We start from the raw sequence: 24,100 nt of genomic DNA, 5'->3' as shown, positions 1-24,100 counted from the left end.
AGAGACAGGGTACTCAGTTTTTTTAAAAATAAGGATCTATTATCCTGAGAAGAAACTTAGAACTTAAGGAAAATTTTAAGATTTTTAGTTATGTGTAATCCCTAAATCAAATACTTAAAACCCCCTTAAAATTATCTCATCTCTTGCCAACCACAGGTCTGGTCAATTGAAAATAACAGAGGGGTAATTAGAGATGGACATTTAGGAGGGCACATGATATGATGACCACTGGGTGTTATATGCAACTGATGAAGCACTAAATTCTACTGCTGAAATTAATATTATAGCATATATTAACTAAATTAAAAAATAAAAATAAACTAAAATAATGAATAGACTATCACTCTCTCAACTGTGAATATGCTTAACTGATGATTTACTTCAAAAATTTCTATCAGGCTATAAAAAATAATGACAGTCAACAGAAATATCTTTGATTTCCACGATCAATTGGAGATGAAACTTATCAAGTAATTTGGTAATACAAATTATGTATTAATTTTTGTCTTAAAAAGGAAAGAATAAAGAAAAAAACTTAAAAAAAAAAGAAGAAAGAAAAAGCTCTTTACACGTATTCATGCACATTTATCTGGCAATGAAGAAGAAAAAGGAAGTTTTTTAAACACCTTAATTATTGGGAAACCTGGGTGGCTCAATTGGTTAAGCATCTGACTTTGGCTCAGGTCATGATCTTAAGAGTCCTAGGATAGAACCAAGTGTCCAGCTCCCCACTCAACAGGGAGGCTGTTTCTCTCCCTCACCCTCCACACCTCCCCCTGCTTGTGCGCGCTCAGTCACACACGCATGCACATTCTCTCTAATAAATAAAATCTTTAAAATAAATAAATAAATACTGTAAGTATTGCAGAATCCTCCAAATTAGATTCTCAGTTACGATCAACCCCAAGTTTACCTAACTAACAAGAACTAACAAGACTAACAAGACTGACTAACTAACAAGAACTAACTAACAAGGACTATGCTCTTGGATTTTTTAATTTTTTTGTTTCAGATTTTAAGTACTCTCCACACCCAACATGGGACTCAAACTCGTGACCCTGAGATCAAGAGTCACATGCTCTCCCAACTGAGCAGCCAGGCGCCCCTGCTCTTGGATATTTTAAAGTAAAGGAAGACATGCAGAATTTCAAACAATAAGTACTACATAATTGCATCACCTTAGCAAATTAAAAAGCACCATGGAAAGGTAAGGTAAAATATGGAAACTGTACAGAAAAATAAATATTTACCAGAGAATTGTCTGTAATACACTGTAGCAAAGATCTATCCTGGGTCTTTGGGTTCTAGTTTACTAAGTGCTAGACCTGATATCTTTCCATATATTCCTCAAAAAGTGACAAGCCCTATCCCAAAAATAGAAGGGAAAAATATCAAAATATAAACCTGTTGGTTGCCATGAAGTAAGAAGTCTGTGCTAAGTCCTTGCTTGCTAAAAAAAAAAAGGGGGGGGGACAGGGAAAAAGTTATTAGTTCCATTCAGTCTCAATTATTTAGTGAGCATTTAATATTTCCAAGTAGAGAACATAATAACGAATAAAGCAGACATGGTCCCTAACCACCTGATGTCTAACATTCTACAAAAAAGGTCAAATCAGCAACTTTTAATTATAATAACTATACTGTTTCCAGACCTAGGAACTCAAGCTTTACACTGTACACCAAGTATCTGGAATACTTGTTTCAACTCCAATTCCTGGACATCCTTCCTAGAGTGTGACTCAGTATGTTTAGAGAAGAAAACATGCATTTTTAACAGGTAACCTAGAAATTCTGATGCAAGAGTTTACTGAACTAGACGATAAACTAGTTTTGGAGGCAAGATCAGAATCCAGAAGACCGCTGTATATTTGGGAAAAGTGATCTGCGCTCAAAAAAATTTTTTTTAATTGAGTAGCCTGTGATTCAGACCCCAAATCATCAAATAACATAAATTACTTGATATACCATAATGGGGGGGGAACACATGCCCCCTTCCCCAAAAAACTGCTCTGGGTAATAAAGTAAATTTTAATTTTCCTTAAAACTTAGTTTTTTCAATATCAGCATATATCTATCTTTGTTTATCCTTGCTTAATGTAAACCCTCTAATGTTTTCTAAATACAAAGAACTTAGGAAAACTGGAAATTTACAGATGAAGCACATACTAGCAAAATATAAAATAAGGCCAATTATCAGTTTCATCTACAAAAGTATAAGGCATTCTACTGCAGAAGTGTCTATATGTTGATACTACTATTCAAACTAAGAGGAACAAGGTTTCATGCAATTACAGCTACTAAGGTTTAAATCAGAATAAAAAAAGTCTTTCCAAGGCTTTGTCAATCATTGGATAAGTCAAATAAATTCTAGATCCTCTGGATGGCTTGTAAAAGGCTGTCTAGGGCCATCAATCCTAGAATCACATTAAGATCACCACTCCCAACGCATCCTTAAACTGCTATTAGATACTTGTCATTTGACTTTATGAAATCTGTTCCAGGTTCTGACAAACACCCTCAAGAGGCTAATTCTCTTTAAGAACCCAGGAGAAAAACCCCAAATTAGACACACTCATTTTAAGCCAGGTAACCCTTTCAATTTAACTTCTAGCCAAAGCAGCTGAGTTATATATTTGTCCACCATAAATAAATCAAAGCCATTAAATGGTAAAACAATTGAAGACAGCCATTTCAAGCTGGGATTCCTTACCTCGAACCAACTGAGTGCACTTTACCACATGTGTATGTGGGTGATCAATTGTTAGTTCAAAGCCTAAAAAAAAAGTACTGTGGTTAAAAAGCTAAAGATACTGGAGACATTTTATACTTCTTTTATCTGAGTCATCATTAAAAGCCTCCTTCATTTTCCTCTCCCAGAATTACTGTTCAGAGTCTAAGAGGGTCACACAACACATATAGCACACTCTTTTCTAAGACACATTATCTTCAAAGACAACCATATTTTGAACTAAATAATAAAGCTAATGCAGTCTCAAGACCCCTGAGGAACCAATAATCTCTAAACAGAAAATTATTCTCAATGGACAAATGATTCATGCAAGTAAGATCCTACTGGCTTCCACATTAAAATATTAATAAAAATTTACCCCACCAGAAGATCATTGTCCCCTAAAACATGGTTACTTTGAAGATAATTTAAAGTAAAAAGCGAGTTAACAGAAATTAACTTCAGAGATAAGCTTTGAGTGCTCACTTTGGCAGCACATATGCTTTAAAAAAAAGAGTGAGAGAGATATAAGCCTTAAAGAACTGTGTGTACAGACATGCAATAACATACAGGTGTACCAGTAACTTTTCAGCACAACTCATGAACTCCTCCCTGACACAGAGAAGAGAAAAATAGCACCGCAGCAAAAAAAAAAAAACTTGAAAAAAAATCCTTATTTTCCAAATTTGCTAAAAACTTTTAAAGGTAGTATCTCTGATAAAAATAGTAACAGATAATCATCAAGGTTGCCCATCAACCACTAGAGCTGAAATTCCTCCACCCCTACTCTGCTGTTCTAAACACTGATTAGAGGTGTGCCTAGGTGCTCAGTCCACGGAGCATCCAGCTCTTGGTTTCAGCTCAGGTCATGACCTCATGGGTTGTGAGATCGAGCCCCATGTCGCCCCACATGGAGCCCCAAGGTAGGGAGTATGTTTGAAGATTCTCTCCTTCTGCCCTTCCCTCCATGCAGCTGCACACACATGTGTGCTTGTTCTCTCTCTCAGATAAATAAATCTAGGGGCACCAGGGTGGCTCAAACGGTTAGGTATCTATCTGCCTTCAGCTCAGGTCATGGATCCTGGAGTCCCACATCAAGCTCCCTGCTCAGCAGGGAGTCTGCTTTTCCTTCTGCTTCTCACCCCGGTCACACTATCCCTCTCCCTCTCTCTTCCTCAAATAAAATCTTTTAAATAAATAAAAAAATAAATCTAAAAAAAAAACAAACTACATGACCTCTTTAAAAAAAATAAGCTTTTACCAATTTTAAAAATAAACACTGTCCTTTAAATATAATGACAAACAGATCATAAAAATCCATAAAAGGAAAAAAGTTCATTAGTTTTTGCCATTATTTATCATATTATCATAAAGTTAAAAACTGACAAACCTTCCAAAGCAAATTATGAACAGAGAATTTAAAAAAGCCCTACTAGCTGCTATTCCAAAGGACGGCTATGCCTGACTTCTGTTTTTGGTATAGGTCAGGGTTAAACCACATTCCACAAGCTCTATAATTTGCAAAAACCTTCAGTAGAGATTTTCTTCCTGTTTCCTATCTGTAAATTTTAAAATTTTACATTACTTATATTTACTATTTTAAAGAAAAATAAATTTACCTAAAGTCTGCAGAATTATGCTTTCTAGTATCACCAGATCTTGAACTTGTTGCAGGTAAGCCTGTAGGTGAGAAGACAAATAAATTATTTCCCAAAAAGGCACAATAAATAAAGTGTAAATAATTCTAACATCTCCTTCCAGGAAAACCAAAGCAACAAAAGGCAGGCATGAAGTGAGGAGGTAGCCTAGGAACTGAAATACAATCCTTATCTCTATATTTAGCACACCTTTTCCTCTTTGAAGAAGGAAAAAAAAGTGGTATACTGAAAAATAACACTTCATTCATAATTAGCTACAGAAAAGGCACCAGAGAGTTGGTTCATTTCAAGACTAACATTTTAGGTTTTTTTAAATTCATGTGATGCAGACACAAGATAATTAAAGATACATACATCTTTTTTCAACATCATCAAAATACACTGTAGACCCTTCCTAAGGTACTGTAGGCAATTTCAAAAATCTGACTCCTGACAAAACCTCCCAGCTAATGCTAGATTTCTAAGAATCAGAAGAGTTCAAAGGAAAAGGGAATAAACAACAAAAAAAAATTTCTCTCAGATTTGTACCAGTCAATACTGCAGCCATTGTCAACATATGGCTACTGAGCACCTAAAGGTAGCTAGCCTAAATTGAGATGTTCAATAGAATATATGCCAAACTGGGATGCCTGTGTGGTTCAGTCAGTTAAGCATCTGCCTTTGGCTCAGGTCGTGATTCCAGAGTCCTGGGATCAAGCCCCGCATCTGACTCCCCACTCAGTGTGAAGTCTGCTTCTCCCTATCCCTCTGTCCCTCCTCCACTCATGTGCTGTCCAGTAAGTAAATAAAATTACAAAAAAAAAAAAAATATATATACACACACACACACACACACCAAGTTTTGAAGACTTAATTAAAAAATATTGTAAATGACCTCATTAATGTTTTAATACTGATTTTATGCTGAAATGGGATTAAATAAAATATATTAACATAAAATATCATAATTCATTTCACCTTTCATTTTTTTGTTTTTTTAAAGATTTTATTTATTTGAGAAAGAGAGCACGAGAGAGTGAGCATGAGCGGGGGTGGAGGGGCAAAGAGAGAGGGAGAAGCAGGCTCCCCACTGAGTGGGGAGTCTGATGCGGAGCTTGATCCCCGGACTCTGGAATCACGACCTGAGCTGAAGGCAGACACTTAACAGACTAAGCCACCCAGGTGCCCCAATTTCACCTTCTTTTATATGAAGATTTTATTTCTAATGAAGATTTTAAATGAAGTTCAATGAAAAGTTAAAAATTTTTAATTATACATGACTCTACATACTCCCTCTGTATTTCTATTGGACAGCAATGGTCTAGAACTCTAGGTCAGAGAATGAGACTTGGGGCAAGAATTAGATCTATAGTGTAGTGAACTTTCCACCTAGCTTTATGATCTTGAATCAAGTCCAATAAGGACTTAAATTATGCTAGTACTGCTTTCCACATAGTGAAGAAAATATCCTCCTCTAAGATACCCCATCTCACAAGGAATAGAAACTCAGGTGAGAAATTACATAAATATCTTAGAGGAAAAAAAGTAAATTATTTTTTGTTTTACTCTGTTAAAACAAAATTTTGTTTCATTTGGTCAGTCCTATGGACCAAGGGCATTTACTAGTCTAAAACCAAAATAAAAACCCAGGGCAGTAACTCTCAACAAGAGCTACTGCTGTACCCAAGAGAAAACGAAGGGCAATCAAAACCCTGCTATGGGAAACAATTCACATAATTAGGGGCTATTATCAAAATAAAGGGGCAACTGGGTGGCTCAGCTGGTTAAGTGTCTGACTTGTGATTTCAGGTCAGCTTATGATCTCAGGGTTGTGGGAATCCACACTCTGCACAGAGTCTGCTTGAGATTCTCTCCTGCCCCTCCCTGCACTCTTTTCTCAAATAAATAAATCTATAAAAAACAAGCAACCAAATAACCCCCCACAAAGAACCACCTTCTCCAATATAATGAGAACATGTAAATTTATCTATTTGATAAAAGATGACTCATGCATCCAACATAAGAGACTTAAATAATCTAGTAACAGAAATCCACAGTTTAAACACAAATGTCAGACCTCAAAATTTCTCACAACTCATCACTCCCCAACAACAGACTTAAAAGCCAGGACAGTTTCCCTTCTTTAAGAAAGTCAAGGAAGGATGGAAGGAAAAAAAGCTGTGTGTACATGCACAGGATAGAGGCTGACAGAACATATACTGAAATTATAATCAGCAGCATCCTGCCAGGAGGAGGGGAGATGAGCTTTAACTTTTACTACAAATGATTCTTGAATATTTGGGTTGTCTTTAACAAGCATATGTAACTTCTTTAACTTCTGCAATTTCTTTAAAAGTAAAAAATAAATAAATAAATAAATATAAAAAATGACGGGACTCATTTTTCTGAAGAGTCCATAACAAAAATTTATTGGTAAGAATATTATTCATGAGATGCTTGGGTGGCTCAGTCGGTTAAGGGTCTGACTTTGGCTCATGTCATGATCTCAGGATCCTGGGATAGAGCCCCCACATCTAGCTTCCCATTGAGTAGGGGGTCTGCTTGTCCCTCTGCCCCACCCAGCTCATGGGCTCTTTCAAATAATTACAATCTTTAAAAAAAAAAAAAAAAGGAGGGGCACTTGGGTGGCTCAGTGGGTTAAAGCCTCTGCCTTCAGCTCAGATCATGATCCCAGGATCCTGGGATCAAGCCCCACATCGGGCTCTCTGCTCAGCGGGGAGCCTGCTTTCCTCCTCTCTCTCTCTGCCTGCCTCTCTGCCTACTTGTGACCTCTGTCTGTCAAAGAAATTTTAAAAATCTTAAAAAAAAAAAAAAAGAGAGAGAGAGAGAGACAGAAAAGGGAGACTAAAATGGGAAAATATTTATATTATAATAAGTGGAAAAGACATAAAAATACATATGTGTGCAGCTATTCATAGAAAAGAACTGAGAAATAATAATGATCACTTACATATCCATGGTCCAAATTATACCTAGGTGATACATTTTCTTTTTTGTTTTTCTGTATTTTCCAATTTTACTATATGAATACAACTAACTTTTGCCATAGTTTCTGATGTTTTTTGTAAAGGAAAAATAAAAACTAAAAATTCAACAGGCCCCACTCAGACTTAAGTAAATCAAAGTTACAAAACTAAGCTACCATCAAAATAAATAAAGAAAAACAGATATGTGTAATGAATCCCCTACCTCACTCCTAGTATCAGGAAGTGATTCCTGCGGATGGAGACAAGCATGTGCTACCTTGATGACGTGTTCCAATTTTTTTGGTTGCTCCTCTACTTTAGCTGCTAGAAATAAGGCCGCTGGAGCCACAGACTGGATGGAAAGAAAATAAATTACATTCATTATTTATTCCTAGATCAAGGTAGATCTAAAAAAGACCTAAGTCTCAAACCAAATTCCCTGCTTGCCCCAACTTCATCACTTCTCAGTAATGCCTTTTCTCCTTAAAATGCCATCCCCTTTCATATCTGTTAATCTATATCCATCCACTCCCAAAAATCAACCGTTCAACAAACTCTCGTTGAAAGCAATCTATGTGAGAAACGACTAGATGTAAATAGTTGGTTTTCTATTTAAAATGAAGTTCTTTAAGTTTATATCATAACCCTCTATATACTTTTTTTTCAAGGGGCAAATTGAAAGTAGATTAGTGATTGCCAGGGGCTAGAACAGGAAAATGGGAGTGACCATGAATGCATAAGAAGTTTCTTTCTGGGGCAATGTAAATTTTGTGGAATTAGACCATGGTGATGGCTGCATAACTTGGTGAATATATTAACAACTAGTGACTTGGGATACCTGGATGGCTCAGTTGGTTAAGTGTCCAACTCTTGGTTTTGGCCCAGGTCATGATCTCAGGGTCATGGGATCAAGCCCTATGTCCACCTCCATTCTCAGCAAGGAGTTGACTTGATTTTCTTTCCCCCCGCCTCTCCCTCCCCCTCTGCTTCTCCCCCTGCTCATGCTCAGTCTCTAAAAGAAACAAAATCTTTTAAAACAACAACAAAAACTCAGCGTACTGCAGACTTTAAAAGGATATATTTTATTGTATGTGAATCATCTCGAGTATATTTATATATGGAGGGAACACAAATCTTATAAAAGGGAATTTTAAAATAGTGTTATATTCAAGATGTTATACAAAGGCACACAGGGAAAAAAAAATCTCAAGCCAATACACAAGTAAACAACAAATTTAGTCACAAAACAATGTTAACAGATTAGAGCAGTATGACATAAATGTAGCCTGGTGGGGATCTGAGAAATCTCAGAAGAAGTTCTACAGAATCTTAAGAATATTTCAATGAATCAAAGATGGCAATGGCAAGAACCAGGAGTCAAAGAAATATGATAAATAATTTTATATAATTTAAGCATCTATTTCACTTTATAGAGTAGAACTGATAGGCATTCTAATACTTCTTTATATCCTTGCTGCTATCTGCTATTTCGCTGGAAGAGATTTTTATCCACAAATCCAATTCACAGCAATAATTCTCTTCCTTCATGTTTGTTGCAGTTTTAAGCAGCAAACTCCATATATAATGCTAGACCTCAGGATAAACAAAGCAGAACCAGAGGAAGATAGGCATGAACAAGATGTGAGTAATCAGAGCATACTACATTGAGGGGCGCCTGGGTGGCTCAGTCATCTGCTTTCGACTCAGATCATGATCCCAGGGTCCTGGGATCAAGCCCCATATCGGGCTCCCTGCTCGGCAGAGAGCGCTTCTCCCTCTCCCACTTCCCCTGCCTGTGTTCCCTCTCTCACTGTGTCTCTGTTAAATAAATAAATAAAATCTTAAAAAACACATACTCTCAAATAAATAAAATATTTAATAAAGGAAGGAAGGTCAGACGGACAGACATATCCAGTCCTAGGGAGGCCTAAAAAGAGGAAAGAATGAAACTCATTAAAAGTTAATTTTAAAAAATAAAAAAAAAATTAGTAATCCAGGCATTAAGAAATAAAGTTTAGAGTAGGCATTAGCAGTAGAAAAACGGGGGGAACCGCAGGCATGATTTTAGAAAATTAACAGGCCTTCACTAAATCTTTGTGTATGTATTTGTGTGCCAAGAAAAAAAATTCTAAAACGTCAACAGGATTCTCTCTGAGCAGTTAGCTACAGGAATATCATCATTTCCTCTTTTATTCTCTGTTTAAAAAAGAAAAAAAGATTTTATTTATTTATTTGCCAGAGAGAGAGCGAGCACAAGCAGGGGGAGCAGCATGAAGAGGGAGAGTGAGAAGCAGGCACCCACTAGCAGGGAGCCTAACTCAGGGCTCTGTCCCAGGACCCTGGGATCATGGGCTGAGCCAAAGGCACACACTTAACCACCTGAGGCCACCCCCAGGTGCCCCTCTCTCTCTTCTTTCAATTTTATGATGACTATATAAAGAAAAAACAGCTAACACTCTAAAAATTAACAGGACTTTTTAACTGATAGGGAAAAGCAGAAAGGAAAAGAACTACTTAAAGACAACACTAAGATTTTTAGCCTACAACTTTGTCTTCAAGGAACTAACAATATATTCAAAAGGCACAAATTAAAATATGGTGTACAAACAATGGCTAAGAAGGCAAGGTAACAACTCATTAAGTGGAAGACTGCAAGAGGTAAATTCCAGTCTAATTTTTGCACAACCATGTAAATACTCATTGCTCCTCATGGAATCACTTACCAAGCCAGTTTGCTCAAGCATGTTCCTATCAAAGGCAATTTCTAAGAGGAATTCTTATACCAGGTTAGAATCTAAGATCTTCTCCATTTTAAAAGAATAAAAATGCCACCTAGTATTTATTCGTTATGTACAGGCACTTTGTAAATTAATTCATTTAAATATTGGGGCGCCTAGGTGGCTCAGTGGGTTAAAGCCTCTGCCTTCAGCTCAGGTTATGGTCCTAGGGTCCTGGGATTGAGCCCCGCATCGGGCAGGGAGCTTGCTTCTCCCTCTCTTTCTCTGCCTGCCTCTCTGCCTACTTGTGATCTCTGTCAAGTAAATAAATAAAATCATATACATATATATATATATATATATATATATGCATGTGTGTGTGTGTGTGTGTGTGTGTATATATATATATATATACATACATACATATATACATATGAACCATGGGGGTGTCTGGGTGGCTCAGTTGGTTAAGTGTCCAACTGTTGATTTCAGCTCAGGTCATCATCTCAGGATCATGGGATCAAGCCCCAAGTTGGGACTCCTGGGCTTTGCACTCAATGAAGAGTCTACATGAGATTCTCTCTCCCTCTCCTTCTGCCCCTCCCCCACTAGCACTCTCTCTAATAAACTAATAAATCTTATTAAGTACTCTAGGAGACAGGCACTATTACTGACTCCGAAGAGATGAGAAAACTGAGGCCTATGGTAACTTACCCAAAGCCATATAACTAGTAAGCAATTCACAAAATCCAAACCTAGACAGACAGGTCTGACTTCAGAGCCCATTCTCTTAACCACTAAGCTTGACCCCTTAAGGATAAGCTAACCAGAATAAAATACACCCAATTAAATCTGTTAGGTATTAAAATACAGCACCCAATTTCATAATATATGAAATATTACATAAACACACCAAGTTGCTCACCATTAATTTTACACTCCCTCTTCTGAAAACATTTAAGACAGTACATTTAGAAATTCAATTCATGAGGTTAAATTTCTTCTCAAAAAAAAAAATACAATGCCAAAAATTAAATGAAAATTAGTCATTTAATCATGTCCACTAAAGAAATAAAATTTATTTCCACTGAAAGACAAGTTCTCTATCCTCCAGGGTGCTGGAAATATACTTTATCTTCATCCAGTGATGGCTACATATACATACAATAATAATAATAATGCAAAAAGTAATCAAGTTGCACATTTCAGATTTTTGTGCTTTACCGTTATACCTCAACAAAAATTTTTTAAAAAGTTTTTAAAGGCAAGAGTTCTAGGCTTCAAAACTCTATGAACAAAGTAATAGAACAAAATGAGGAAAGTACTCCCAACACATGACATACAGCCCTAACATACAGGAGCTCGTATAAATAAGAAAATCAGAATAAAAGAGGAGCAAAGAGAATCAAGTCAATTTTTAAGTTGATTTTTCAATTTCATAAGAACAATGACCTAAATAGGTTTAAGAAGCTTGACTTCACTAATTGAAAAAAAAAAGGTAAATTAAGAAAATAATTTAGGATGCCCTCTATCTTGTTCACCGCTGTATCCCAAGTGCACAACAAGTAGTTAAAACTTACTATTTCCTGATGTAATAAATACGTTATTTGTGAGGATGCAGAGACAAGGACCCTCTCTCACACTGCTGGAAACAATGTATACTGATATAATCTTTCAATAAAGCAAACTGACAGAACAAAACAATGTATACCGATAAAATCTTTCAGTAGGGCAAAATCACACAACAAAACAATGTATACGGATACAATCTTTCAGTAAGGCAAACTGACAGGACAAAAATTTTTTAAATGCAGCCCTGTGGACACAGTAATTTTACCTATAGGAATTTATATTAAAACAATCATGTAAGTCACATAATATATATACCAATATTATATAACATTATCTATAATTACTAAACTACAAACAACCTAAATATCCGCCAGTATGGAGGTGAAATAAATGGTAACAATACAAAGAAATACTATGTGGCCATTTAAAATACAGCTAACACACATAAAAAAAATAAAATAGCTAACACTTGAACAACACTGGTTTGAACTGTGTCAGTCTACTTATATGCAGATTTTTTCTCTATAAATACAATACACTATAACTGTATTTTGTCTTCCTCATGATTTTCTTAATATTTTCTTTTCTCCAGCCTATTTTTTGGTAAGGATACAGTATATGATACACATAACATACAAATACGTGTTAACTGTGTTATTGGTAAGGCTTCTGCTAGTTAACTTTCTGGGGAGTCAAGAATTACATGTGGATTTTCAACTGTGTAGAGGTAGGTACCCCAACCCCTACCTCGTTCAAAGGTCAACTGTAATGAAAAACCACTATGAAAAGATATCCAATATATACTGTTAACTAATAAAGGCAATTCACATAATAGTAGTATAATCAAATTATTTTTTAATAGAAATACATAAATACTAGGTATTTACACACAAAAATGCCCAAGACACTATATGACAAAACATTTATCAATGGTTAACCCTGGAGGGTGGGATTACAGAGGATCTTTCACTTTCTACATTATACATTTCCATATTAATTTTTACGGTAAGTATTTATTACCTTTATAATGAGAAAAAAATAACATGAAAAATGCACAGGAGCTTGATAGGACAAATATCAATGCTACAACAATGTATTAAGTCCTCTCAAATTTAACTTGGATTTATCACGTCTTAAAACTAAGATATTAAAGGGTGGTATTTTTGATCTGTTCCAGAATGTGCCTAAAATCAATTCTCTAGAGAGGATCGACAATCCCCAATTTTAAAAGTCACTGTATTTTGGAAAAGCTCATGTCATCCACTGGAATCTCTCTATATTTATTGGATAATTACCAGTTCATTCATTCATTCATTCAAGTTTACTGAAGGTGCTTCGGAGGATACACAGAAAAGTGAGTCTCTGTCCTTGCTAAGCTTAATACACAGGAAACAAGGAAAAATATAACTTAAAAGATATAAGCAGAAGTATATAATATACATGTGCACAAAGTGGACAAACAGATTTGAGATGTATTTCATCCTAGATTTCAAATCTTTACCATTATAAAAGGGAAGACACAAATAACATTCAGAATTGGCAAGACATGGGGCACCTGGGTGGCTCAGTGGGTTAAAGCCTCTGCCTTCAGCTCGGGTCATGATCTCGGGGTCCTGGGATCGAGCCCCGTATCAGGCTCTCTGTTCGGCGGGGAGCCTGCTTCCTCTCTCTCTCTCTGCCTGCCTCTCTGCCTACCTGTGATCTCTATCTGTCAAATAAATAAATTAAAAAAAAAAAAAAAAAAAGAATTGGCAAGACAGCTATGGACTTCCTCCTCAAATGTCATTATTTATCCACCACCTTCTATTATAGAGCTATCAGACAGATATCCTCATTAAATGCTTTTCTCTGTCTTAATAAACTTGCTTCTTGCAATCAGTGGTAGGGCATGGCTGGAGGTAAGAGGTCTACTGGTAGGAGAAAGCCAAGCTGACTGGATAAAAATTGGGAATACTTAATCCACAGATCCAAAGGGTTTCCAGTACAGTTACTCCCAATACTGAGTATGCCAACTTATATTACAAGAGCACTATCTAGCTTCACAGATTCTCTTTCCATGGCATTAAAAAAAAAAGAGCTCAGGGGCACCTGGGTGGCTCAGTGGGTTAAGCCGCTGCCTTCAGCTCAGGTCATGATCTCAGGGTCCTGGAATCGAGCCCCACATCGGACTCTTTGCTCAGCAGGGAGCCTGCTTCCCCCCTCTCACTGCCTGCCTCTCTGCCTACTTGTGATCTTTCTCTGTCAAATAAATAAATAATTTTTTTTTTTTTAAAGAGCTCAAAGCCTATCATCCTAAGGGTAAGTCTTAAACACTTCTTCAAAACACAACCTTTCTTTAAAAAAAGGGGGGGAAGAAATATTTGACTCACAAACCCATCTTAAGTTTTCACCAAGTTTAGCCCTATTACCTTGTGATTTAATTAAACAAATATAGTCTTACCTGCAACCGGGATATCACTATGTACTCACTTCAAAGTCATTTATAATAATGTTAAATAGGACCATTTCAGGTATCAAAACTGAAAATAGCACTATTTACAATTCTGTCCAGGAAAAAAAAAATCCCTTTATTACTATTATTTTCTTCTTCCTGTCTTAAAAGTCGCCCCCCATCATCACATAATGTGTTTTCCCTCTCTAACCAGTCACTGATTGCAATTCTATCAAAGATTTTTGGAAAATCGAAATCACTTACATTCACTTGTTTTCCTGTGGCTACATTACTATTTACCACTTCAAAAGTTACACTTAAATTAAGCATCATCTCCCTTTTAATGCTCCTCTCCCAACCCAAAAATGGTGGTGTTCAATTATCTATTTCTTTATTAGAGAATCCATCTATCCTAAAGATGCACTAAACCTACCAAATAACTAACCAGACAGTTTAATGAAAAACTGGAAGACTGGATTCAGTGTGACACACAATGAAAGTGATCAGTCCTATTTTCTAAATTTCAAATCCCAGTTCAGCAACATAGATCAACCTCCTCACCCCCCACACACAGGAAGCTGCTGCAATCAATCACAAAATGATTACGCTATACAAAATAGTAATAATACTTACATTTCGATGGAACTGTGTAAAGGACTGAATCATGTAGAATCGATGCATGTATACTATAGCAGTGTTGATAGTCAATTGTGAGCTATAATGTTAAAGTTAAGGCCCCAAAACAGGCAGGCAGAACAACTCCCAAAAATACAACCTATATATCCTCCCAAAAGGACCATGCAGTTAAGCACAGTACACTGTTCTAAATGAAAATCACACTTAATTTTCCAAATTAAAGAGCCAATCTGTTTCCTTTCACCAAATTATTAACCACCAACTGACGCTTAACATAACGCCTTACCCACAACCAGTATTCAGTATGTAAATCTGCTGAACTGATAACAACCAAGCTTCTTAGCATGTGTGGATCAAGGAATATAAAAAATTTATGTAGACCTAAACCTGTCACTTGCCTCCTGAAAATCCTGCTGTGATGATCCATTAGCTCAGGATATCTCTTCGCGTGACTTTTAACACCCTCCCTGATCTGGCCCCTAGGTATGTCTCTACTATCTACTCACTTTCTAAGCTCCAAAAATTAACTTTTCAGTCTCCCTTGTGTGTGGCAACTAAGCCTTCTCATATGGTGATCCCTGGGAGAAGAAACACTGTGGAATAATTTGATACTCATTCACTGACAAAATTTTAAATGCCTTACTTCTAAAGCCCTCAGAGACAATGTGGGTTATTCAGGGAAGAGGTTGTGGTCCCAAGATGTCAACAACCTTAATAACAACACACACATAAAAAAGGGCTAGATGTACTAAAACAGAATTTCAAACAGGAAATTTAACTTAGTACTGACCTAATGCTTGGGAAACAAATCAAATATCCTCAATAAACAGGACACCTCTTTTGAGGTGAGCACAACTTTAAGGTACAACATTACAGCCAGCCACACACTATAATAGGAGCTTCACCCAAAAATAATTTTTCATTTCCAGAGTGGAAAGAACTTTATAACTATATAAGCTTTCTCTGCTACAAAGTGAGCATATTTTCTGACAAAAATACTTGAGGGGGGGATCACTAAATTATCTGATCTTTGAAATATAAAGAAAACAAGTACACATCAGAACTCTGAGTAAGTTAAAAACTCAACATTCTGTAAACTGTTTTTTAAAACATTAGATCCCTGGGTCTATATCCTTACAAACAGAAATGGACATCCTTCCCTCCTCTGAAATTCTGTAAGTTTTACAGTAGCTACCATCTGAACATGAGTGCCAGGCATTTTCTTAGGTACAGAATTACATGCAAGAGTTATCACTCCATTTTACAGACAAGAAAACCAAGAATTTGACAGGTTTCTTAAACAGCTAGTAAGTGGAAGGAACGATTTTGAACCATAGCTGGAGCATTAATTCTAGGCCACCCTCTCTTCTTAAGACCTACAGCTCCTGAATTTCTCAAAACTGTCTTTACACACTAAGTTCAAAAAGCAGCCATCAACAGTGAAACCTCCACCAAACCCCTGGGGAATAGCAGAAAAGTACTATCTCTAAGTCACCAAACCAGGAGACCAGAACACAACAAAAGAGGACCAGAACTGCTGGTTAAAACACAAAGCTGCGAAGGATACGAATTCCCAGCAACGCTGGTGGCACTGGTGAGCGAGCGGGAAATTAACTCCGCCTCGCTTCCCTGGCGCAACACTGAACTTCAGCCCGCCCCATCGGAGGCTCTCTCACCTAGACATTCAGCCCCTGCCCACCTCCTCTCTCCTCCGTCCCTGACAGAGCCTGAGGCCTTGAAGCCCTAGCAAGGCGGGTCTGACTCCAAGGCCAGAGGCCTAGGCCGCAAGGATACACGTTAAGACGTTGTCCCATGTCCTGGAGCAGATTGGCCGCCTGCTGGCGATTAGAAAGTTCTTTATCTGGGTCCAGGCCAAAACGACGGGATGGGCTATTTTCCAGTTGTTCTCGAGTAAAATACCACCGTTTGTTGTTGTTCTTCCTCTCTCCCTCCATAGTGCTTCAACCAGAAGGCAGCGGCGGAGGCTGCAAGCACTTCCCAGCGTCACCTAAGCGGCGACACACATCCGCTGTGCGGGGGCAACAGCGACGTGACGAACTTCCGCTAAAATGTGGACGGCTAGGTTGTGACAGGCTTCCGCAAAGGAGGGGTAGTTGAAGAGTCTATATCCGGAATGGACCTCGCGACAACCTGTAGCCAAGTTAACAGCCAGTAGGCGACCGGGAAAAACCTTGAGTCTAGGACGCAGGCGCCAGTCATGTGACCCTTGGGAGGCAGGGTGGGGTAGAAGTTCTCGCTCGAAACCACGTTTCCTCCCGCGAGAGCGGGGTTTAGCTTTCGCGTGGTGGACGAGGTGGGGAGTCGACTGTAGTGGCGGGATAAAGCGCCCGCCCACGCGCCCCTCGGCGGTTTCTCGGAGAACTTCGTTTGTAGCGGAGGTGACGGTAGAAAATGGGGGAGATCGCGAGCTTGACAGAGAACAGGTGAGACTGTCAAAAACAGAAAAAAGTGATCAGAGAGTGGCCCTAACGTATATCACAATATAAAGCAAGTAGAAAGCTCTTAACGTTGTTGGTAGCAGTGTAAACTGCCCATTTGCAAAGCTTTTTACAACGTTTACCTAAAGCCTTGAAAAAAGTCCTGTGCTTCGCCACAGTGATTCAACGGGAGGAAATGAAATTTAATTCACAATGTTTAGTGATTACCATGTTCCAGGCACATTATTGATACACTATTTCATTTAAAAGACGCAACCCCAAGAGGTAGTAACGTTTCAACCCCCGTTCTGTAGAGAGCGAACTAAAGCTGCTCCTTTGTGGAAAGCTTCTACCTCCACCTTGCACACCTAAGAACTTGAAAGTTCCTGTCCTCCATCAAGAAATTTCCCAGCGGAACGCCTGATGCCTGTTTGATCCTGGGCAAGATACCTAATCTCTTTGTGCCTCTTACATATAAATGTAAATAATAACAATAGTACCTACATTTTAAGTTGTGGGAAGGACTAAATGAAGCTATAATTAATTAAAATCCTTTGTAATAGTGCCTGGCACCTAGGAACATCGAAAACATTCAGTAAATATTATGAGTCTTTATTCTATTATATTAAAATTGAGATGTATCAATGGCACCTACCTAATACAGTCCTGGCCCTAGTAGTCAATAAATATTTGTCAAATAAATGGTTACAGCACCATGCAAGGAAGAAACCAGGGCTTGGGGAAATTAAGTAGTTTGCCCTATGCTGCGCTGCTTGTAAGTCTTGATTTTTAAATCAGGTCTAATTCCGTTGTTCTTTCCATTCTAGCAAACTGTATTCTTGCTTTTCTGAAACAATTTACCTTGATTAAATTGGGATAGTATTAGAATCCTTTGTCTTTCATAATATTTTGAGTTTTTTTCCATTTTAGACATGGCTGCTCCCACTCAGTTTGATTCTGATTCATTCTCAGACATATTTCCTTCCATTTCAGGCCCTCCTTTGCCCTATACTACCTATAATTAGCATTAGCTAAATTTTACTCCAGAAAAATTGAGGTTCAGGAAGATTTAAATGACTTATTTCAAGTTATAACGTTAAAAAATAATGATTTCAAACATCTAACTAATGTCACAGGTGTGTTCCTTTTAATAGAATAAGCATTTTTTTTAAATATGTAGTCATTATAGTCTCTTAAAGATTGATTTACTTGGGGTGCCTGGGTGGCTTAGTGGGTTAAAGCCTCTGCCTTCGGCTCAGGTCATGATCCCAGGGTCCTGGGATCGAGCCCCACATCAGGCTCTCTGCTCAGCAGGGAGCCTGCTTCCCTTCCTCTCTCTGCCTGCCTCTCTGCCTACTTGTGATCTCTGTCAAATAAATAAATAAAATCTTTAAAAAAAAAAAGATTGATTTACTTATTTGAGAGAAAAAATGAGCTGGGGGGAGGGGCAGAGGGAGATGGAGAAGCAGACTTCCTGCTGAGCAGGGAGCCAGATGCAGGCTCAAACCAGGGACTCTGGGATGATGACCTGTGCCAAAGGCAGACATCTAACTGAGCTACCCAAGTCCCAATTATATTGTCTTTTAAACAACCAAAATTATTTCTCCCAGAACCCTCTTGCCTATTTCTCTGACCTTTGTTTGGTTCTCCATTTTTATTTTAAACATTTTATTTTTCTGGGAGAGAGCATGTGAGCAGGGGGACAGGGAGAGGGAGAAGCAGACTCCCTGCTGAGCGGAGAGCCTGACCCAGGGGCTCAGTCCTAGGAACCTGGCATCATGACCTGAGCCAAAGACAGACGCCTAACCATCTGAGCCACCCAGGTGCCCCTGGTCCTTCATTTAAACTCTTGGATTGACAGCTCCATTTTGAATTTGCTGTCCTGGATGAGTATACCAATTTTCCAAGAACAAGTTCTGGTATCTCTTAAGCTCTAGGCAATGCGGGTGGTAATCAGTGGCTATCCTGCCATACAGAAGAACAGGACCTGTGTAACTCAGAGAAAGGAAATATTGTTTGAGAGGATAAATATTTGAAAGTAGGAGGCAGTATAACAATTGCTAAACAAGAGTTTTGAATCAGGCCTGGATTCAAATCCCAGCTATTCTTTTTTTTTTTTTTTAAACCCTTGACTATTTCTATGTGTACAGTTTCATAGTATCAGCTATATTCAAATTGTTATGTAACAGATCTCCACAACTTTTTCATTTTGCAAACCTGAAACTTTATTTCTATATGCTTTATTTCCCCCTGGTCCCAGCCCTGACAACCTTTGTGTTTCTGTGAGTTTGACTGCTTTAGATCTCTTACATAAGTAGAATCATACAGTGTTTGTCTCTGTGACTGGCTTATTTCACTTAATATAATATCCTTAAAATTCCCAGGTATTCTTTTAACTACCTTGTGATTTTTTTAATAGATTTCATTTAATCATTAGAGAGGGAGGGGGGAGTGGCATGGCAGAGACACTTTCTCTACTGAGCAGGAAGCCAGACATGGGTCTTGATTTTAGGACCCCAAGGTCACAGCCCGAGCTGAAGGCAGACACTTAACTGACTGAGCCACCCAGGGTCCCGTAGCTGTGTGATCTTAAATGTCATCTCTGGATCTTGACAGGACACCATCAGGCACAATAGGTGTTCAGTACATGTTTATTGTCAAAATAATTTCTTTCCAACATTTATATAGTCTCCAGATTAAAACACGAGAAGATGGTTTGCCATTTGTAACGATTCCCAAATCCACATTCAGTTGGTGTCCTATGATAGCTTGAAATCGACCATGGTATGGGTATACAGGTAAATTATGAATAACCAGCTATCCAGAAAATAATTGTATGTGTGTGTATACATATATAAGTTCAAACATGAACATGAATGTGTAGCACACATTTATAAAAAATACAATATATGATCTTTATTATAAATTTCCTATAGCCAGTTGATTCTCACAGAATGCTTTCACTCAGTTTTGCCAACTTCTTGATTCAAGAACCAACCTGTGATTACATTTGACAAATGAGAATAGGGTTTTTTTCCAAAGATTTATTTATTTGAGAGAGGGAGAGCAAGCACACATACAAATGAGGGAGGAGAAGGGGGAGAGAGAGAGAGGAAGAGAATCCCAAGCAGATTCCCTACTGAGCATAGAGCCCCATGCAGAGCTCAATCTCAAGACCTTGAGATGATGCCATGACCTGGGCCAAAATTAAGAGTCAGAAGCCTAACTGACTGAGCGACCAGGCACCCCAGCAGATGAGCATAGTTTTGACTCTTTTTTGACATTTTAATTTGCATTAATCAGTAAGATAAAAGTGAAATAAGGGGCCAAGCGTGGAACCTGCTCAAGATTCTCTCTCCCTCTCCCTCTGCTCCCCCCCAAAAAATGAGACAGTGAGACTTATGTTGGAACTACACTTATTTGTCAGTGACTTGAGCAACATCTTTGCTGAATTGGATAATCGTTTTTGAAACTGGAAGAACCTTTCAATTCTTTGTGCTCTTGACGATGTAATGGGCATAGACATGATATATTTTTTTTAAAAGATTTTATTTATTTATTTCACAGAGAACACAAGTAGGCAGAGAAGCAGACAGAGAGAGAGAGAGAGAAGCAGGCTCTGCACTGAGCAGAGAGCCCAACGCGGGGCTCGATCCCAGGACCCTGGGATCATGACCTGAGCTGAAGGCAGAGGCTTTAACCACTGAGCCACCCAGGCGCCCCTACATGATATATTTTTAAACTTAATCTACATTATTTACATACTATCACTTTAGTCTAGTCAAAATAAATCAAGCTTTTGTTTGCAGCATTTACCATTTCTGTAGTCTAAATTCTCCCATTATGGCCAATTTCAAGCTACCAACATGACATCACAGAGCATGGACTTAGGATGAGATGAACGTACCATCACATAGTATTTCCACCATATAGATACAATAGACAGGGACTTCTGGTTTCCAGTCCAATATGTAAAGAGCTTAGAAGTCATTACTCCTATTTTTATAATAGCAACAACAACAACAAAACCTGCATAAACTGAAAATCAACAACCCTTGTTAGATTAAGCAGAGCATTAAGGGGACAGGGTAGACCTCCACCACAAAAACTGGAGAAACAGGCAGAATCAGAAAAGGCAGAACAGAGACCCATGACTTATTGAGACCAAAAACTACTATTGAAACCAGCAACTGGTAGGAATACATGAAAGGCAGTTGACTAATTGGTGGAGACTGAACTTGGCCTAGGTTGAGAGACTTGGAAAAAACAACAACAACAAAAACAACAACCAGCAGAGGTGCACCTGGGGGGCTCAGTCAGTTAAGCATCTGCCTTTGGCTCAGGTCATGATCCCAGGGTCCTGGGATTAAGACGCACATTGGGCTCTGTGGGGAGCCTGCTTCTCCCTCTCCCTGCTGCTTCCCCTGCTTGTACTCTGTCTCTCTGTCAAATAAATAAATAAAATCTTTAAAAACAAAACAAAACCTCTTGAGGGCCCCTGCACTTTCAGGAGTTTTACTTCCAGGAGCCCCATAGTTCTTACTGTGAAGATTGGAGAAAAATCCCCTGTCCTCCTGGAAGGGAAAGGGAAAAAAGAGCTACTTGGGAATAGACCCAGAGCATTCAGTTGTCCTTAACAAAGGCCTGTCCTCAATGGAAGCTATTTAACAGAGCCTAGCCAATATAGGAAAAGCAAAATAACCAACTCTAGCATTTGTGAAGGTCGCAGTCCAGAGGGGACACAAGCTTACTAAAAAACTGAGACCTGATAGGATTATAAAGCACTTTCTTCACCCGCCCGCCCTTACCAACACATCAGTAGGTCTCCTATATAACAGGTGATTATAACAAAAGAACTACAGACTCAGACCCTATTTAAATAGGAGTCTGAAAGGAAACCCAAAGACAACAGGGGAGACAAAGACATCAGAGGAAATTTTAGCCTGTGATACCTACAGCCATAACAAACAGGAAATAGCACCTGAACTCCCAAACAGATAAATGTAAAACATCCATTCCTTTTACTTAGTGTATCATGTGTAACTTTCTACAAAAAAAAAATTAAAAATTAAAAATTAAAAAAAATATATATATATATATGGAATGCTAAAAGCCAAAAAATGCAGTCTCGAGACAAAGCAAGTATCAGAACCAGAATCATATATGGAGGAAAGTTTTGAATTGTCAAAATGGGAATTTAACTGATTAATATGCTAAGGACTCTAATGGAAAAAGTGGACAACATGCACGAATATGTGAGTAATGAAGCATGGAAATGAAAACTAAGAGTCAAAAGGAAATGTTGGGAATTAAAAAAAACCTATAACAGGGGTGCCTGGCTGGCTCAGTCAGTAGAATGTGTGACTCTTGATCTTGATCTCGTGAGTTCAAGCCCCATGTTGGGCCTAGAGCTTACTTAAAAAAAAAAAACAAAAACTGTAAAGGAAATGAATGCCTTTGATGGGCTTATCAATACACTGGACACAACCAAGGAAAGAAACAGTGAGTTTGAAGATTTGTCAGCAGAAACTTCCCAAACTGAAAAGCAAACAGAAAAAAGAATAAAAATAACAGAATATACACATACAATAGATAAAACTTCATGAGTATAAATAATAGTAAAATAATTAGGAAGAGATGAGTTTTTAGTATTTACTACCTTTACTTTTCATATGATTTATTTAATTGTAAGTTGTGATAATTTTAAACAACCATCTTGTAAAACTCCCGAAAATTTAAGAGGCAGCTCAAAAATCAGTATGAACTGGTTCAGCACACCACTGCTTGAAATAACTTAAAGACTCATCGGAAGTACCATATTCACATTTAAATACTGTTTGTTTCCATTATATGCTGAACACTATGCAAAGGAAATTTGCGTACATTATCATTTAATTCTCATAACTCTGAGATAGATACCATTGCCATTTTTAAAAATAAACAGAGGCTTAACCTATTCAAACTCAGATACTGAGTGTATGGCGAAAATAATATATGAGCCCAAGTCAGTGCTCTTTCTGTTCACTGCCTTCTGAAACTTACAGTATAAAAAAGACTGGTGCAAGAAAAAAAGGGTAACTGGCTCTTGATTCCTCCATTTTTCTGAAGTTATTTAGCCCAGTCCCACTCCAGCCCTACTGTGAACCCATAAATCCTGTGTCTCCTTAGGTAAAGGGAGTGTTAGTCATAGTAATTCATAGGGCATTACCATAGTTACCAAACAGACTCCAGTGCTCCAGCCTAAACATTCCAGAAGACGACAGGGAGGAGCTGAGATGGCCTTCTTCAACTTATATCTTTTGGGATATCAAAATTCCTTTCGGGACAAGAAAAGGGACACAACTGAAGAAACAAGTAAGGGGAAGTTGGGTAGAGGCTTAGAAGAGCTGCTTCTTGGCCATTTCTTTTTCTATCTTGAGTTAGAGCTTTATCACCCATAATTAACAATTACACCAGTCACCAGCTAAAATTACGGAATACAGAGATTATCCATTGATTTTCCCTCTTCTGTCATTTAATATCCTTATTAAGACATTCAACCTGTTCAACTGAATAAATGTTCATTATTATCCATTTGCACATTTAGTTAACATTTACTAAAAAGAGTTTTGTGCCAGGATTTCTGTTGGTGATTGGGGACAGATAGGATAAGGTCTCTGCCATAAAGTGGCCCTAAAGATAAATATGCAAACAAAAAATTTGCAGTATAATGTATGAATAAATTAAATATGGAATACTGTGGGACCACAAAAGAGGAAGTACCTGATGCTATTGGATTTGAATGAGCACAGGAGAATCCTTTAGGAAAGACTTCACACAGAATGCTGCCAGGATGATGGGAATTCGCCAAGTAGACCAAAAGAGAATATTGCACAGACAAAGGAACAGAGAGTTGGGAGAGCCGTATTCACTGAACTCTTAAGTCCTTGGGTACAGATAAAGTGTAAAGACAGG

The 24,100-nt window shown here is 38.0% G+C and overlaps 2 protein-coding genes across 4 annotated transcripts in view; one reads left to right on the top strand and one right to left on the bottom strand.

Moving 5' to 3' along the window:
- The window catches only part of CCNT1 (cyclin T1), a 36,659-nt gene extending 19,855 nt beyond the window's left edge, over positions 1-16,804 (bottom strand). The window contains exons 1-6 of one of the 3 annotated variants that reach the window (XR_004384939.1): positions 16,503-16,804; positions 14,706-14,787; positions 7,576-7,704; positions 4,348-4,408; positions 2,711-2,773; positions 1,405-1,450 (exon numbers count right to left, since the gene is read on the bottom strand). Coding sequence is in view for 2 of the 3 variants with exons in the window: in XM_032876910.1 (XP_032732801.1) it covers positions 1,405-1,450; positions 2,711-2,773; positions 4,348-4,408; positions 7,576-7,704; positions 14,706-14,787; positions 16,503-16,663 (542 nt within the window). In the remaining variant the exon portion in view is untranslated. The remainder of the gene's footprint in view (positions 1-1,404; positions 1,451-2,710; positions 2,774-4,347; positions 4,409-7,575; positions 7,705-14,705; positions 14,788-16,502) is intronic. The other 2 variants (XM_032876910.1, XM_032876911.1) reach the window with 2 other exon arrangements.
- Positions 16,805-23,191: 6,387 nt separating this feature from the next.
- TEX49 (testis expressed 49) overlaps positions 23,192-24,100 on the top strand; it is a 30,248-nt gene continuing 29,339 nt past the window's right edge. The window contains exon 1 of the mRNA XM_032876909.1: positions 23,192-23,500. Within this exon, the coding sequence (XP_032732800.1) occupies positions 23,422-23,500 (79 nt within the window). The 5' untranslated portion in view covers positions 23,192-23,421. The remainder of the gene's footprint in view (positions 23,501-24,100) is intronic.

This window comes from Lontra canadensis, unplaced genomic scaffold, assembly GCF_010015895.1.
Source record: "Lontra canadensis isolate GAN:19392208 unplaced genomic scaffold, GSC_riverotter_1.0 scaffold59, whole genome shotgun sequence".
NCBI classification, from domain to species: domain Eukaryota; kingdom Metazoa; phylum Chordata; class Mammalia; order Carnivora; family Mustelidae; genus Lontra; species Lontra canadensis.
The sequence above is the reverse complement of the archived record's forward strand: the minus strand, read 5'-3'. Positions and strand labels throughout refer to the sequence as shown.